General features: G+C 40.3%; 1 protein-coding gene across 1 annotated transcript in view; it reads right to left on the reverse strand.

The window, feature by feature from the left end:
• The window catches only part of SPATA31H1 (SPATA31 subfamily H member 1), a 56,000-nt gene that overhangs the window by 3,256 nt on the left and 34,457 nt on the right, over positions 1-18,287 (reverse strand). Inside the window, exons 13-15 of the mRNA XM_027113549.1 lie at positions 8,627-9,368; positions 8,318-8,413; positions 6-7,919 (exon numbers count right to left, since the gene is read on the reverse strand). Of these exons, the coding sequence (XP_026969350.1) occupies positions 6-7,919; positions 8,318-8,413; positions 8,627-8,727 (8,111 nt within the window). The 5' untranslated portion in view covers positions 8,728-9,368. The remainder of the gene's footprint in view (positions 1-5; positions 7,920-8,317; positions 8,414-8,626; positions 9,369-18,287) is intronic.

An 18,287-nucleotide genomic window follows, 5' to 3' on the forward strand; every position in this document is an offset into this window, starting at 1 on the left:
TTACATCTTGAAGCTTTATACCTGTGATTAATTTGGAAGATTTCATACCTTCCAACTGTGGACTCGACTTGAATTCCACTGATTTCACTTTTTGAAGCTTTGTCCCCAGTATCAACTCAGAAGATTTCACACCTTGCAATGGTGGCCCAGATTTGGACTTCACAGATTCAACATCTTGAAACTTTGAGTCTGAGATTAATTTAGAAGATTTCACTCTTTGCAATTGTGGCTCACAGTTGAACACGAATTTCACATTCTGAAGCTTTGATCCCAGAATCAGCTCAGAAGATTTCAGAACTTGCAACTGAGGACTGGGGCTGAATTCTTTATGTTTTACATCTTGAAGCTTTATCTTTGAGGTCCATCCAGAATATTTCACACCTTGTAACAATGACCCAGGGTTGAAATCTGTAGATTTGACACCTTGAATCTTTTTCCCCACAGTCAATTTAGAAAATGTTGTACCTTGCAACTGTGAGTCAGAGATTAACTCAGTAAATTTCTTATCTTGGGACTTTGTCTCAAGTGGTGACTTAGAAGATTTTGGGCCTTGCCACTGTGGCCCACTGTTGAAATCCTCAGATTTCACACCTTGAAGCTCTGTCTGAAGAGTCAACTCAGATGACTTCATACTTTTCAAGTGTAGTAGGGAGTTCAACTCTATAGTTTCATCACTTTGTAATTGTGACTCTTGGTTTAATACCCCAGATTTCACCTCAGGAAACTGTGGCTCTTGTGTAAGCAATACAGACTTCACACCTTGAAGCTGTGTTCCTGGGGATGACGGTAATGGTTTCACTTCTTGAAACCATGGTCCTGGGATCAACTTAGGAGATTTTCCATCATGCAAGTGAGGCCTAGATTTGAACATCATGGGTTTTACATCACAGAGCTCTGACTTGGAAGTCAGGTCACATGATTTCTTACTTCTAAACTGTAGACAAGGTTTCAAATTGAGACCTTGAGGCTGAGGTTCTTGGAGTGATGCCAGAGATTGTATACCTTGGAGCTTTGGCCTTGGAGTCAATACCGATGGCTTCTTATCTCTTAATTGTATCAAAGGTTTCAACTCTGCTGGTTTGACACATTGAGATTGCAACCCAAGATTTAGCAGAGATTTCACACCTTGAAACACCAGTGCAGGCATCCACTGAACAGCTCGCATACTTTCAAGCTGTGGCTTTTTGTGTAACTCCACAGTTTTCCTACCTTGAAGCTGTGGCTCTGAGGTTGATGCCAAAAATTTTCCTTCTTGCAGCTGTGGTCCTGGGGATAACTCAGGAGTTTCCACACTCTGCAACTGTGGCCCAAGGTTGAAATTCATATATGTTGCACCTTGAATTTTTGGCCCCAGAGGCAATTCAGATGACTTCACATCTCTTAACTGTATTGAAGATTTCAACTTTACAGATTTGACACCTTGAGATTGTGACTCAAGATTTGGGGTCAACTTCATAGATTTTACTCCTTGCATCTTTGGCTCTGGAGTGAACTCAAAAAAATTCACATATTGTTGTTGTTGCCCTGAGTTTAACTCTGAAGATTTCACACCTTGAGTTTGAGTTCCTGATGTCAGTTCACAAAATTTGACATCTTCTATCTGTGGCCCTGATGTTATCTCCACAGATTTCTTAACTTCCAGCTGTGGACTTGGGGTTAGCAACGTAGATTTCATACCTCTTGGACATTGTCCTGGAGTTAAGGCCACAGAGTTCAGATCTTTCAACTCTGACTCTGAGATTAACAACTCAGTTTTCAAATCATGAAGTTTTGAGCCTGGGGTCATCTCTACCGGTTTCACATCTCGCACCTGTGGCCCAAGGGTCAACACTGTAGATTTGACATTTCCCAGTTGTGGCTTTGATGTTAACTGCATAGATTTCATACTTCCCAAATGTGGCCCTGGTGTTAACTCCACAGATTTCGTATCTTCCAGCTGTGGCTCTGGCGTTAGCGCCTCAGACTGTAAACCTTGAAGCTTTGAGATTGGGGTCCACTCTACAGGTTTTACATCTTGCAACTGTGGTCTTTGGATCAATTCAGAAGATTTCACAACTTGTAACCATGGTCTTCTGGTCAACTCAGAATAGATTTCACTTGGCAACTGCGGTCTAGGAGTCAACTCCATAGATTTTGCATCTGGTATCTGTGGCTCTGAGACTAATTTATATGAAGTGTCACCTTCAAAGCTTGACATTTGGTCTACTGCCACACATTTTACACCTTGAAACAGTGGCTCTGGTACTAACATCTCAGGCTTAACGCCTTGCTGCTCAGGTCCTGGGGTCAACTTCATAGATTTTACTCCTTGCATCTTTGGCTCTGGAGTGAACTCAAAAAACTTCACATATTGTTGTTGTTGCCCTGAGTTTAACTCTGAAGATTTCACACCTTGAGTTTGAGTTCCTGATCTCAGTTCACAAAATTTGACATCTTGTAGCCGTGGCTCCACCTGTTTCACACCTTGAAGCCCTGGAGACATCTTTGCTGATTTAGAATCTTGAAGCCCTAACTCTAGAGTTGTCTCCACAGAAGTCACACTATGAAACAGTGGTCCTGGGGTTTGCTCCCCAGATTTGACACCTTGAAGCTTTGGCCCTGAAGTCAATTCAGAAAATTTGACATCTTGCTGCCTTGGCCCTAGGTTCAGTTCCTCAGATTTCACATCTTGAAATTGTAGTTTTGAGGTCCGTTTGACAGATTTCAAGCTGTGAAACTGTGATCCTTCAGTAGACAGAACAGATTTCATATTTTCAGCTGGGAGCCCTTGACTTGACTGCAAAGATGACTCTGTTACAAATCCTACAGACTTTATGTCTTGAAGCTGTGTTCCTGGTATAAACTGCACATGTTGGAAACCTTGATGCTTTGGTTCTGGGGTCAAATCAGAAAATCTGATACATTGCAAGCATGGTCCTGTGTTTAGTTCCATAAATTTCATACTTTGAGGTTGTGATTCTGCAGTCAACTGTACAGATACAACACTTTGATGTTTTGGTCCTGGGATAAAATCTGACAATTTTATTTCTTGCACTGGGGAACCTGGGGTCAAATCATCAGATTTCACACCATGATGTGGAGACCCTGAGATTAAATCTATAGGTCTTTCTCCTTGAAGTGGCAGCTCTGGAGATAACTCTGAAAATCTTACACTATGCAGCTGTGGCCCTTGGAGCTGTGCCTCCTTAGTCAATTCCTCTGATATCATGCTTTGTAGCACTGGCTCTTGTATTGGCTTCTCTGATTCTACCACTCTGGTAGTAGTTGACTGTTGAATTAAATTAACATATTTCACATCTTGTAATTTTGGCTCTGGCTCCAACTGCCTAGACTTTACTGCCTGGAGCTGTGGCTCTGGGGTCAACTCCATAACATGTGGTTTTGGTCCTGTAATAAACTGTTTAGATCCTACCACTAATAGGGATGACTCAGAGGTTAACTTCACATATTTCAAATTTTGCAGTAGTGGCTCTGATATCTCACATTGCATCCCTGGTCCTAAAGTCAACTCCAGAGATCCTTTTTCTGAATATGGTAGTACTAGTATTACCTCCTGGATGTTTTCAACTGGAAATGTTGCCAACCCCACAGTTTCTGTGTTTTCATATTCTGACCTTAGGGGTATCCCTGATGACTCTGTAACTTGAAGATGTGGCCTTAGGGGAGTCATTCCTGTAGATTCTCTAACTTGACCTATTGGTTTTTGTGTTAATGCTACTTGGGGCAAAGCCTCAGAAGTCAGCCTCACAGTTTCTGTATCTTGATAGCCTTGACCTAGAGTCATCTCTGAAAATTTTTGAAAATGTGGCCTAGGCACCACCCCAGCAGTTTTCAAGACTAGCTGTGGGATCAGTTTCACAGATTCTTCTTCTTGTGGGAAGATCTCAGCAGCTAACTCTGCAGGCTCTGTGTCTTGATGCCTTGGTCTGGAAGTTAGACCCACAGATTTCAATCCTTGTAAATGTGGTTCCATGGTCACTTTCCTTGATTCAACATGCTGTAACTGTGTCTCAGGAATTAACCTACTAGATTCTTCCAGTGGCACGTGTAAATCCACAAAATTATTATCATGCATTAATGGCCCTAGAGTCAACTCCTCAGGTTTTATACTTTTGGACTGTGGTTCTGAGGTCAATGGAACAGATTTCACATTTTGAAATTGTGGTTCCAAGATCAACTCCTCATAGTTCATAACTTCTGAATATGGTCCTAGATTCAGATGAACAAACTTCATACCTTGGGACTCTGGGGTCAACATCTTTGATTTCATACCTTGCATCTCTGATCCTGGTACCAACTCTAAAGATTCTTGTATTGTGTGCTGTGACACTGGAGTATCTCCCATGGCTTTTACACTTTGGAACATTGGCTCAAGAGTACCTTGGAATGACATTGAGTTCATCTGCATAAATTCTAAAGCTTGGCTCAGTGGCCCTGGAGTATTTCCTAAAGATGATTGTATCAACCCCCTAGATTCTTTTGCATGGTGACAAGTGTCAGAGGTAAACTTTGCTTCTGTTTCTGGATATCCTGGCTCTGAGATCATCCTTAAAGATTCTGAAGCTTGATGCCATGGGGTCAATCCTTTAGGTTCTGTGACTTGATGATTCGGTTTGAGGTTCAATTCTACAGATTTTACTGCTTGAATGTGTGCCCCTGGGATCAGTTCCTCATATTTCATATCTTCTACCTGTGTCTCAGGAATCAACCTCCTACTTTCTACCATTTGAGGAGTTTTCACATCTTCAAGCAATGATACTGGAGCTGTCTCCTCAGATCTTATATCTTGTAACCATGGCTTTGGGGCAAACTCCACAGATTTCATATCTTCTTGTACTGGTCTTAGAGTCAATTCCACAGTATTTATACCTGGAAACTCTGATGGTAGGGCCAAATGAACATATTCCATACCTTGCAACTGTGAACTGGGGACCAAGTCTATAGATTCCCTACTTTGCAACTGTGGTGCTGGGACTAACTCAGCAGATTTTTCATTTTGTTGTTGTGGTCCCAGGGTCAATTGGATAGATTTCACACCATGAAGCTGAGACCCTGGGGCTGACTGCACAGATTTCTCACTTTGCAGCTGTGGTGTGGAGGCCAACTCATCAGGTTTTATACTCTGCAGTTGTAGTTCTGGGGCCAATTCTATAGAGCTCACAGTTGGGATCAGCTGTCCATATTTTACCATTTGTGGAATTGAACCTGTGGTTATGTCTATAGATTTTGCATTTTGCAACTCTGGTCCCAAGATCAGTTTCCCAGATTTCAAATTTTGCAATCCTGGGGATAACTTCATAGAATCCATAACATTAAATTGTGGCATTGGCTTCATCCCCATATACTTCACATCTTGAAGCAGTGATGAATCTTGTAGCATTTCTTGTAGCATTTCTGTAGATTCTGTGACTTGAGGCAGTGGCTTTTGGCTCATTCCCATAGATTCTGTACCTTGACCCAGTGACCTTGGGATTGTCCCTAAAGATTCCATCATTTGATGGTGTGACTGTGTCACCTCTACAGATTTCTCCATTTGTAGCCAGGTGTCAGATGTCAAACCCATAGTTTCTGTGATGTGATGGCTTTGCCTTGGACTCATCTCTGAATACTCCAGAATTTGATGCCTTGGAGTCAACCTTGAAGACTCCATGACTTGATGAGGTGGTCCTGGGGTTAATGATATAGATTCTATGCTTTGATGATGTGGTTGTGGAGTCATCCCCTCAGAGTCTAGCACTTGAATGCATGACTCAGGAGTTGACTCCAGAGATTCCTTGGCTTGAGATATTAGCCTTGGGGTCAAATCCTGAGTTTCTACAACTTGTGACTGTGGTGCTATGATCATTCCCATGGGTGACCCCAGTGCTGTTGGAGTTACCTTTAGAGAATGTATGGATTGTTGTGATGGCATTGGAATCAATCCTACCAATTCCATGATTTTAAGTGGTAGCTTTGGAGGTAAGCCCACAGATTCTACCACTCCACATGGACCAATAGTAGTAGGAGAGCTAGAAGAAGTCAAACCATCTGATTGAGTTGCCCTTGGGGTCAAATTTGCAATTTGAGACTGTGTGTCTGGAGTCAAACCCCCAGATTCTATAACATGTGACTGGGTTGGTGGAATTATCCCCATGAAATCCATAGCTTGTAATAGTGTCACTGGAGTTACTTCAAGGTAATCCATCACTGGATGCAATGGCCTGGTGATCATTTCAGGTGATTTTGTATTTTGACATATTGGCCTTGGAGTAATCTTCAGTGGTTCTATGACTTGACTTTGTGGCCTTGATGTTACGTCCACCGATTCCATAACTTTATGCTGTGGCCCTGGGGTCATTTCCACAGTTTCCATGACTGCATGTTGTAGCCTTGGACTCATCTTTCCTGGTTGTATGACTTCATGGTCCAACAATGTGGTCCTTTTCACTGACTCCTTGACTTGATATTGCATCCTTGGGGTCATTCCCTTTGACTGTATGATAGGTGGATGTGATTTTTTAATCATCCCCATAGAATCCATGACTTGAAGCAATGCTATAGGAGTTACCTTCACATTGACTATGACTTGATTCTGCTGTCTTGAGGTCATCTTCCTTGATTCCATAACTTGCTGCTGAGATCTTGGTGTTACCTCCACTGATTTAATGACTTGATATGATGGGTTTGGGCTTACACTCACTCTTTCCGTGGCTTCCATTGGTTTCACGACTTCATTTGGTGGCCGTGGTAACAAACCTACAGATTCTATCACTTCTGAATGTGATTCTGGAATTAACCCCATTGAATCCATGACTTGAAGTAATGCCAGTGGAGTAACCTTTATGCTATCTCTGACTTGATATGGTAGCTGTGGGGTCAGCTCCACATTAGTCACTTGGGTCTCATGCTGCTGTATCCTTTTTTCTGGAAGATCTATGACCCTCTGCTCTACACTAAGCTCTAACACACGTTTTGGGTCCTTCTGCAGTAAAGTTGTTTCCTCTTGAGCTATGTCAACTCCTAAACTTTTGGGAGGTGGAGTGCCCATTGATGTCATTAAGGGCCTGGATCCAAGGATTTGGGGGCCATCCCCAGGTTGTGACTGCTTACCTGGGATAAGAGTCTGTGAAATTTTTGTTTCTGTTCTGCTTAATCCAGATTCCGCTCCAACGTTCACGTGGAGCTGAAATGCTGGAAGGTCTGGGGATTCATTATTGATATCCTGCTCAGTGCTTTGATGAATGGGCATAGATAAGTGGATTTGGGGTTTCTGTGGTTCAGGAACTCCTCCTTGTACCTCAGTTAAATAATTCAGCATTGCCCATGATTCCCTCACAGGCAGAGGCACTGTTTGTTCCCGCAAAGTAGAAACCTTCCAAGCCATATGTCCCTCTAACTCCCGCCTAGCCAAAGGAGAGAGCTGGATTGGAGCTGACCCTGACAATAGTGGTCTCTCTTTGAAAATAGCACTTGGCCTATGATCTGTTGTCAAATGACTCTTGCTCCTTCTCTCATCCTTTGTTTTCTCTTCTTGTTTGTAGAGATTTGGGGATTCAAAAAGAGAGTTGATAAAAGTGCTTTGAGGACTTAAGGATGAAAGAGCTGCCAAATTCTGAAAAGGCTTTGATTTCCGGAAAAGCTCTGAGAGCCCAAAGGAAGGCAGGGGTGTGCCTTGGTTCCTGAACACAGGAGGTTGATTTGGGGGTAAAATAGGTAAACTGTGGCTCCGGAGTCGCCAAGTTGTTCCTTCAGAAAAGACAGGAAGGTGAGACAGGCTGGAGCTGTAGGATGATCCAGAGGAGATGCTACTGTCAGAAGAATGTTTTGCCTTCTTACAGTCACAACAGGGTAGACCAGGCCCCTGAGCCACAGAAGCAGAGGAGGTGGAAGAAGAAATCGTATCCTGTGGTTCAGGCAAACCCAATTCCATAAGACTTGATCTAAGAAATAAAGAGAAAAGTTTCTATTTGTTTTGGAAGAGGAAAAGGAAAAGTAGGAAAAGGGAAAGATAATGGCCATTTCAAATGCAAAATAATGTGGACTGAGGGAAAACAAACAAACAAAAAAGGTTGCTTTCCCCAACATCAATTATTTATGGAAAGAATTCCTCCACCAGGACAAAGGGAGGCATTTGTCCCCATTCCAATCAGAAATGATTCACAGACCAGTTGTTCTTAAACTTTGTTCGAACCCAGAACTTCCCCCACTACCAAAACTAATTAACTAACTAACCATCTTTCTTCTCCCTCTCCTTCTCCCTCCCTCCCTCCTTGACTCTCTTCCTTCCTCCCTCTTAAAAGCTCTACCACCTTCAACCCCAACCAAGAAACTACTTGACCTTGCACTTTCCAGGTGTTGGACGACCTGTTGAAGACTCCTGTCCGTTGACCAGCATACACATTCCTGGGACCAGCCCGTAGGGAGATCTGAAAAGCTGGATGCAACAGAGTATGTCAGTGTAATTGAAGTGATATTAAAGTACTGGTAAGGAAAACAATAAGAGGAGAGACTTAGAAAGGAGACAGCTATCATAGCGAGGGAAGTAAAACAGAGTCCCAGGTATCTTACTCCTAACTTTTATAGAATTTATCAGTAGGGTAGGCTGAAGAGAGAAAGAATAGACACAGTGAAGATCGACTTTACTCACCATGTTAGGTTAGCTTCAATGCAACCCATCCTGAGATTTTCTTCCCACTGTGGATCTGGGAGTAGAGGTAAAGAATCTATTAGCATTATGACTGTTGACATCACCTTAGTTCAACCCCTTCATTTTGCAAATAAGGAAACAAAGACAAAGCCATGCCTAAGATCATAAAGCTTATTAGTGGTGGAGCTCAGATTTAACCTAGCTCTCATTTTGTTTGTTTTTTTTAAGCTGTAGGATGCTGTCTTCAGCATGTAGTAGATGTAAGCCATTGGAAAGAGCAGGTATAATCATGATAGGGAGATGGAGTGGGGTAAACAGAGGAATACATATCTTTGGAGGAAAAGATATGTATTATCCAGTGTCTATGCTAGAGAAAAAAGGTACCAAAACTTCCCGCATCAAACTCTTGGTAGTTACCCCTCCTTTGTTCTTCAGTCTCACCATGTTTCTTTCCTGATACTTTGAGCTTTGCACAAAAAGAGATTAGGAAAGCATGAGGATAGGAAGCATGGAAAGAATTATGGAGCCATTTACATTTCTTTGGAAGTGGAGATGCTAGAAAGAGTAGGGCTATTTCTTTCATTTACATAGTCGTTTCAACCTTTTTCCTTCCACCTGCTATTAAAGGTTAGTGTCTTAAAACAGACCCCATAGTTGATTTGTCGTTAGCTTTGAACTGAAGAATAGGATCTTTCTGACCTGTGAATTTCTGGATCTTTTTCAATTTATGCTGCTTTGAAGTCTAGAAAGGAACAAAAAGAAAAAATAAAATCAGGTAATACTCTAGGTTAGAGACTTTATTGACAGCGCACTTCATCTCATAGACATAAATATTGATACTGTTGGTATCTATAACCACAGCAACAGTTATGTCATTCATTTATTCATGAATCATTTATTGAGTACTTACTTAGCTCTCAGTATTGTGTAGGGTGCTGGAACTGTAGAGATAAATATGATCCCTGTGTTCTAGGAACTTACACTAGTAGGGAAAATAGATGTCTAAACAGATAAATTACAATACCATGTGGTAAATGCTGTAACAGAAATATAAGTGTGGGGCTTCCCTGGTGGCGCAGTGGTTAAGAATCCTCCTGCCAATGCAGGGGACACGGGTTCGATCCATGGTCAAGGAAGATCCCACATGCTGTGGAGCAACTAAGCCCATGCTCCACAACTACTGAGCCCATGAGCCACAACTACTGAAGCCCATGCGCCACAACTACTGAAGCCTGCATGCCTATAGCCCCTGCTCCACAACAAGGGAAGCCACCGCAATGAGAAGCCCACACACCACAACAAAGAGTAGCCCCTGCTAGCCACAACTAGAGAAAGCCTGTGTGCAGCAACGAAGACCCAACGCAGCCATAAATAAATAAATAAATAAAATAAATCTATTAAAAAAAAAAAAGAAATGTAAGTGTGAAGGAATAAAGAGAACAGTGATTAACTGCCTGGGAGAGAAGGGAAGAATTCCTCAAGAAGTTGCCATTTGTACTGGAGTATGAAGAATCAACAGAAGGTTTTTAGGTGAAGAAAGGGCATTCCAGGCAAGTGGGAACATCACTGAGAAGATTAGAGCATCGTGATTGTTAGGTGCACTTTTGCTAAGTAGTGAGAGATGAAGCTAAAAACATAGGTGGAAGCCAGATTATGCCAGATTATGTGGGATTTTTATTTTATCCTGCAGGTCAGAATTTCCCATCCAGTAGTTAATAAACTCCTGGGGTTTCTGCAAGGGTGTTCCAGGTCATTTTAAAGGCATAAATGACACTTGTTACAATTTCAAATAAAACTTTTTTTATTTCTTCCCTTTATATTAGGACATCAGTCTCTGAAGGTATATTAAAAGAGCCTACACAACAATTAATAGGGAATCATGAACATGCTCATAATGCAGTAGGCCAGTAGTAGAATAACCCTAGCTGCAGTGGTAGTTTTGAACTTTGGACAGTTTTAAATTGATTTTATACTTAGTCTTATACATATTTAATTTATGTCCATAATGGACTGTTGATTAAAAACATAAGCAAAAGGAAAACTGATGTTGAAATACAGGTTGATGTATTTACAAATGATCTTTCTATGTATTTATCTCAAAATGATCTCTACGTATCATAGACCTAAATAATCTCCCACTAGAAAACACTCGGGAATGCTGAATAAAATACAACAAACATCTTTTAAATGCAGAATGTAGCTCCTTACAAGAAAGTAAGGGAAATCTCCAGGTCAAAAATCAGAAGAAAACTGAAAAACAAGAGTGGAAACTAGTTGAGACTTCAATGCCTTAGGTCATTTGCAGTGTCAGCCACTGAGGGACTTAGGTTAACAGTAAGGTGGGGACACAGATAAGTCCCATGTGAAGTGGCTATTTAAATGAGACCCCAGGAAAAAAAGCCAGGCTTGTCAAATTGCTACACACTTGGTAAAAAGTGGCTAGAAAAAAATCTGCTCACCAGACAAGGAAACTTGAACTCTGGGTGGGAAAAAAAGCCGCCTCTGAAATTTTTAACCAAGAGTCTATCCTCACACTGGTTTGAAATTCTAATTTATATTCCTTGTGTAGTCAGGAACCCTCAAAATGAAAATAAATGTGGTCCTGGGCTGATAATGCCCCTAGGGCAAAAGGCAAAAGTAAATATAAATCTTGAAAATTGAAGTAGGAAAGAGAAGAAAAATAGTTTGAATAACTATATTAATAAATGTGAAATGCCTAATGCAATGGTTAAATTCTTAGAAAAAATATAAAAATTGGGCAAAAAGAAATAGATCATTTGAGTAGACCAATAAGCATGAAAGCAATTGAAATGATAATCAAAGACATTATCCATCAGAGGTAATGAAAGAATTCACCAAGGTTTCTGAATACCAGAAAATCTTATAAATGTCAATAGCATTTCTCTACTGAAGCAAAAAAACTAGAAAAATATAATTTTAAATATGAAAGATATTTTCCACAATAGCAATAAAAATGATAAAGTATCAAGGTATTAACCAAAAAGAGAGAAGACCATCATGTAGAAGACTATAGAACGCTATTAAAGGACATAGAGCTGCTTGGCGAATTTGTCCACATACATTTTCCGCCCCCTGCTACACTCACAACTTCTGTCAGGTGTTTCTTATGTTGCTTAAAATGCCATCTCTTCAATCATTCAGGGTTAAAACTGAGAAGTCATCCTTTCATTTCACAAACACCTGTGGAACACTTACTATATCCCAGGCAGTATACCAGGCATAGGGGATACAAAGATGAATATAGTCCTCATAGGAAAATGATGATAATGTTTATAATTAACTCTTTATATTTGAGGCCCAATCAGGAAAAAAAAAGACTCAATCCCTTTACTCTCTTTCTGCCTCACTTCCTATAGCCGAACTTTCACCTCAGGACCCTCCTCCTCTCTCACAGTCCCGAGGGCAGAGATTTTTGTCCCTTCCATTTACTGCTGCATCCATAGTGCCCAGAGGAGTGCCTTGTACATGGTGGTGGCAGTGGGTGATAAACACCGGGGGAATGAATCAATGTCCTCTTTTCCAACTTACTGCTCTGATTCTTTCACTTCCTTCCCCCTCCTTCCCACTCAGTCTTTTTACGTGGGCTTCTCACTGTTGTGGCCTCTCCCGTTGCGGAGCACAGGCTCCAGACGCGCAGGCTCCAGACGCGCAGGCTCAGCGGCCATGGCTCACGGGCCCAGCCGCACCGCGGCATGTGGGATTTTCCCGAACCGGGGCACGAACCCGTGTCCCCTGCATCGGCAGGCAGACTCTCAACCACTGCACCACCAGGGAAGCCCTCCCATTAATTCTTTAAAGTAGACTCCTATTGGATTAGCTACACCAGAGAACCACCACATGCACTCACTGGAGTTATTTAAAGCCTCACATTCAAAGCATGGTGCTTGGGACTTCCCTGGCGGTACAATGGTTAGGACTTGGTGCTTTCACTGTCATGGCCCCAGGTTCCATCCCTGGCTGGGGAACCAAGATCCCGCAACCCACATGACGCAGTCAAAAAAAAAAAAAAAAGTCGAAATAAGGTATGGTGCTCAGTTCAATAGCAATAGGATCACCTGGGAGCTCATTAGAATTGCAAAATCTCAATCCCTTCCTGAATTAGAATCAGAATTCTACTGATTCAGAATCTGCTACTGAATCAGAATCTGTTTTTTAATTAGACTCCCAAGTGGTGTGTTTGAGAAAAAAAAAGTTGAGAGTTTAAACTTTTTAAAGTTTAAATTCTGTGCTCTAAAGCACAGATCTAAGCACATTTTCACCTGGCTTTAAAATCTTTGATGCCTTTCAATTGCAGACAGAATAATATTTATACAAAGTATTCAGTCTGGTGTTTGAAGCCCTCTACAATGGGACCTCTAACCACTTTGTGACATTTTCTCTCACTTTTCCCCAACCGGTTCCCTACACTTGTACACTCCATTCCTGATAGGTGTCTTCACCTCTCCTTGAACACATCCAACGCTCTTCTGCTTCCCATGCTTTCCCCTGGTCAATTCCTTCTCTCTAGAAAATCTTCCACTACTCTCCTCCACCCATCCTATCCACCTTCAAAATCCTACACTTCCTCTGAAGCACAGCTCAAACCTAAGCTCCCTGCAAAGGCATTTTATAGATCCTAGAATACTCTTTACCTCCCATCTCTTCAGCAATATTTACACCTCTATTAACTCATCCCTTTCTCTTTCCTTGGGATATATATATATGTCTTGATATACATATATATATATATATACACACACACGTGTGTGTATATATGTGTGTGTATATATATATATATATGTATATATGTCTGACTTTCTCCCCCACTATACCTCGAAAAGGTGGAGGTGGTGTTTTATTCTTCAATGTCTAGCATGCTGCCATATATAATAGGTGCTCAAAGTTTGTTGAAATGTATTGAAGGGAAAAGGACTGAGAGTGACTTGCAGGATGACATCCATAGGCACTACCTCAACTCCCCTCTTCCCACCATCAATTCCTCCCATTGCCCAAGATTAGGAGTTTCTATGTCTCCAGGGACAGGGGCAGGGACAGGGAGCAGTGAGTTTCAAGAGAGTGTTGCATCACATACCTCTGAGTGGGTCTTGTCTGCCACCTGTTTCCTACTGTGTTTCCCAGAAAACCTCACCCAAAGCCTCCAGACAAGGAAACCAAATAATAGTAGAAGGCTGACATATTGTGGCAGTGGGATGGTTAGCCTCCAAACCAGAGCCATTACTCAACCCCATGCCCCTCTCAGCCAGTTTTATACCTCATGACTCCATATGACATCACAGTGGGCATTCCAAGGCTCCAGCCAATGGGCTTGCTGCTTAAATCTCTTCTCTGAGCCATACACCTGCTGCCCTTTCCTTCAGCTGCCCTTGTGCCCTGCTCTGACAGCCAATGCTCAAGGAAGCTCCTTTACGATTCTTCTAGGATTGAAGAAGAATCACTTGTTATAAACCAGAGAGTATGGAGGCAAGGTTTCAAAGGAGCAGGCTTTCCAAATGGCCTGTTTTGCCCTATAAGCATCTTCTCTGGAGCCAGTCACTCCCTAGAGGTCCAGATATGGTGTCATATGTTCCAAATCACACATTAGAATACAGGGTCAAGAGCATTTAAGAACGCTTTAAGTAGGTACTCTCAGAAAATGTATGATATATGGTTTCCTAACTCCAATGCTTGACACATTTCCTAGCTGCTGTTGCATTGAGACTGAGAAGAGATATCATGTAGGGAAATTCAATGACCTTGGAGGATCACACTACTCCAAGTCTAGAATATTTTCCAAGTGTAGATGATTTATTTTGTCATCATGCCCAGAATTGACTGGATTTTCTAGAGTTAATTTTCTAGAGTTAAATTTATGAGGAATTGATTTATGCTGTAACAAAGATAAATAAAACTGGCCAGGCCATTTTTTTCTTATAGGAAAATTAATTTGGAAAGTCCATTCAATTAAATAACTACTGAATAGCAGGCACTGTCTTAGAAGAAGACAGGATCTCTCACCTCATAGAATTTTCAGTTTATTTGGGCAGCCAAAGTAATATTCTTGAAAAGCCCATCAACAAGGTGCTGGTTAAATAAATATGATATGTCCATATTATAAAATACTCTGCAGTCACTATGAAGATTATAAAAAATGAGGCCTGTTATTCTGAGCACACATTATGTGGCAGGTACTAGTTATATGCCAGCCTGGAGCTCTAAAAAGAACGTTAAGGCTGGAGGTACAGTTTTGGGCTCTTGAAACACGTATATGCTTCGACAAGAGCCTTTTTCTATATGTATATAAAAATGTATTTTTGGGGTGGCCTCAAATATTTACTCACCATTTTGTTTGAGCGTCATCACGCTATTTTGTACAGCTGAGATTCATTCACTTTTATTAGTTCATTGCATTGTATAACTATTTCATAATAAATGTATCCATTATGATGTTGGACATTTGTCTTGTTTCCATCTTTGGCTATTATCAACAATGCTATTAAAAACATGCTTGTCCATGTGTCTTGGTGAACATATATTCCTATTTCTCTATGGCAGTGGTTTTCAAGCTTTAACATGTATCAGAATCATCTGGAGGGCTTGTTAAAACACAGATTGCTGGGCACTGATTGCTGCTTAAGTTGGACTGGAGGCCAGGAATTTGGCATTTCTAGGAAGTTTCCAAATGATTCTGAGACTGTTGGTCAGGAATCACAATTTGGGAATGTCTGATAGAAGTACCTATCTAAGAGTGGAATTGCTAGGTTATAGAGTAGGTGTAACTCAAACTTTAGTAGACAGTGCCAAACTGTCTTTCCTAAGTGGTTATGTCAATTAATAGTTCCACCAGTAGTGAATAGCAGTTCTTCTTGCTCTTTTTTCATGCCAACATGGTATTGTCAGGCTGTTTAATTTTAGCCAACCTGGTATATGTGGTAATGATATTTCGTTGTGGTTTTAACTTAAATTTCTCTGATTACTAGTAATTACTAACGTGTGAACACACCTTCATAAGTTAATTGGGCACTTTGTCTTTAAATGTATTGCTGCATTCCAGTTGCTAATGTTTTTTAGGATTTTTGTGACCTATTTTTATGGGTGAAGCCAACCTGTAATTTTCCTCTCTTGCTCTGTCCTTTTCAGGCTTTTGGTATCAAGGTTATACTAGACTTATGAGTTGGGGAATGTTTCCTCTTTTTTTATTTATGCTCTGAAAGAGTTTATAGAAGATGGAACTATTTGATCCTTCAGCATTTGGTACAACTCGTCGGCAAAGCCATACAAGCCTGGAGATTTCTTTGAGTGAAGATTTTTGACTACAGATTGAACTTATTTGAAGGTTATAATACTATTGACAATTTGTTTTTGTTTCGGGTTTTTGTGTTTTTTTTGAGTCAGCTTAGGAGAGCCATATTTTCTAGCAAGTTTTCTATTTAATCTACATTTTCAAATGTATTGACATAAAGCTATTCAAAGGTAGTACTGTCTCCTTTGTGTTTCTGATATTGGTTATTTGTGCCTGTCCTCCCTCTCTCTCTCTCTCTTCCTTTTCCTTTATCTGTCTTGCTAGAGATTTATCAATTGTAATTAATCCCTTCAAAGAATGAACTTTTCTGTATATTTGTACTCTATTTCAATAAGTTATACGTTTGTCTTTATTATTTCCTTACTTCTACTTTCTTCCCCCTCCCCCAGGCTTATTGAGATATAATTGACATATAACTACTTCTACTTTCTTCGGATTTATTGTGCTGGGTTTTTTTTTCCCTAACTTCTTAAGATGAATGCCTTGATCATTCACTTTTAGCTCTTTTCCCCTAATTGTGCATTTGAAGATATAAATTTCCTCCTAGTTACTACTTTAGCTTCATTCCACAAGTTATGATACATAGAATTTTTGTTATCATTCTGTTCCAACTATTTTCTAATTTCCACAATGATTTCTTCTTTGATCCATAGATTATTTAGTAGAAATTTAAAATTTTCTAGACATAAGAAGATTTTCTAGTTGTCTACCAAAGTTGCATTGTGGTCAGAATATATACTTTAATTTCAATCTTTTGAAATAGTTTTAAGACTTTATTCGCAGTTTATGGTCAATTTAAAAAATTCTATCTGTGCTTAAAGATGAGATGTATTCTGCAAGTGTTAAAAATAGTGTCTCTTCAGAGGTTCCCCTGCTGCCTGTGGCGGGGTGGAAGGTGGTGATGGTAGTCTAAGTCCATTTGGTCAATTCTGCTAATCTTTTTTTTGGTCGTGCAGGATCTTAGTTCCCCAACCAGGGATAGAACCTGTGCCCCATGCAGTGGAATTGCACAGTCTTAACCACTGGATCGCCAGGTAAGTCCAATTCTGTTAATCTTGATGTTCAAGTCTATATTATTCCTAAGCTTTTGTCTGCTCTTTTCCACCAAATACTAAGACAAGTGTGTAAAATTTCCGACTATGATTGTGCATTTGTTTATTTCTCCTTTGAGTACTGTAGATTTTTACTATATATATATATATATATATATATATATATTTGTGTGTGTGTGTGGCTGTGTTGTGTCTTCGTTGCTGCGTGCGGGCTTTCTCTAGTTGTGGCAAGCGGGGGCTACTCTTCATTGCAGTGCGAGGGCTTCTCATTGTGGTGGCTTCTCTTGTTGAGGAGCACAGGCTCTAGGAGCGCAGGCTTCAGTAGTTGTGGCACGCAGGCTCAGTAGTTGTGGCTCACGGGCTCTAGAGCGCAGGCTCAGTAGTTGTGATGCAAGGGCTTAGTTGCTCCGTGGCATGTGGGATCCTCCCGGACCAGGGCTCGAACCCGTGTCCCCTGCATTGTCAGGCGGGTTCTTATCCACTGCGCCACCAGGGAAGCCCCCTTGCTTTATGTATTTTTAATTGTTATTTAAAATCATAATTTATTACTGGTGAATTAAATCTTTTATCACTATGCTGACTTTCTATCTCTAGTGATATTTTTTGCCTTAACTTACTGTGTCTAATATTAGTATTGCTATAGCAGTTTTCTTTTGGTTGGTATTTGCATGGTATATCTTTTTCCACTCTTTTACTTTCGACCATTCTATATCCCTTTGTTGTAATATAGGATACAAAATAAACCAAAATCTAAATATATGTTATTTGTTATGATATCACTTATATGTGGAATCTAAAATATGACACAAATGAACTAATCTACAAAACAGAAACAGACTCACAGATATAGAGAACAGACTTGTGGTTGCCAAGGGGGTGTGGTGTGGGAGGGATGGATTGGGAGTTTGGGAATAGCAGATACAAACTCTTACATATAGAATAGATAAATAACAAAGTCCTACTGTATAGTGCAGGGAACTATATTTAATATCCTATAATAAACCATAATGGAAAGGAATATGAAAAAGAATATTTATATAACTGAAACACTTTGCTGTACAGCAGAAATTAACACAACATTGTAAAACAACTATACTTGAATAAAATAAATATATGTTATTTGTAAGTGATACATCTAAAATAAATAGATTTTAACTGGAGCATGTATTCCACTTACATTTAATGTAATTGCTCAAATAATTAGACCAAAATCTACCCTTTTACTTTGCACTTCCTATTTTTTCCTGTTTTATATTTTTCTCTTTCTTCTTGTCTTTATTTAGACAACTAAGTATTTTAAATTAATCTC

The sequence above is a fragment of the Aethalodelphis obliquidens genome, unplaced genomic scaffold (genome assembly GCF_003676395.1).
Source record: "Aethalodelphis obliquidens isolate GAN/ISIS:26980383/991018 unplaced genomic scaffold, ASM367639v1 scaffold12, whole genome shotgun sequence".
NCBI lineage: Eukaryota > Metazoa > Chordata > Mammalia > Artiodactyla > Delphinidae > Aethalodelphis > Aethalodelphis obliquidens.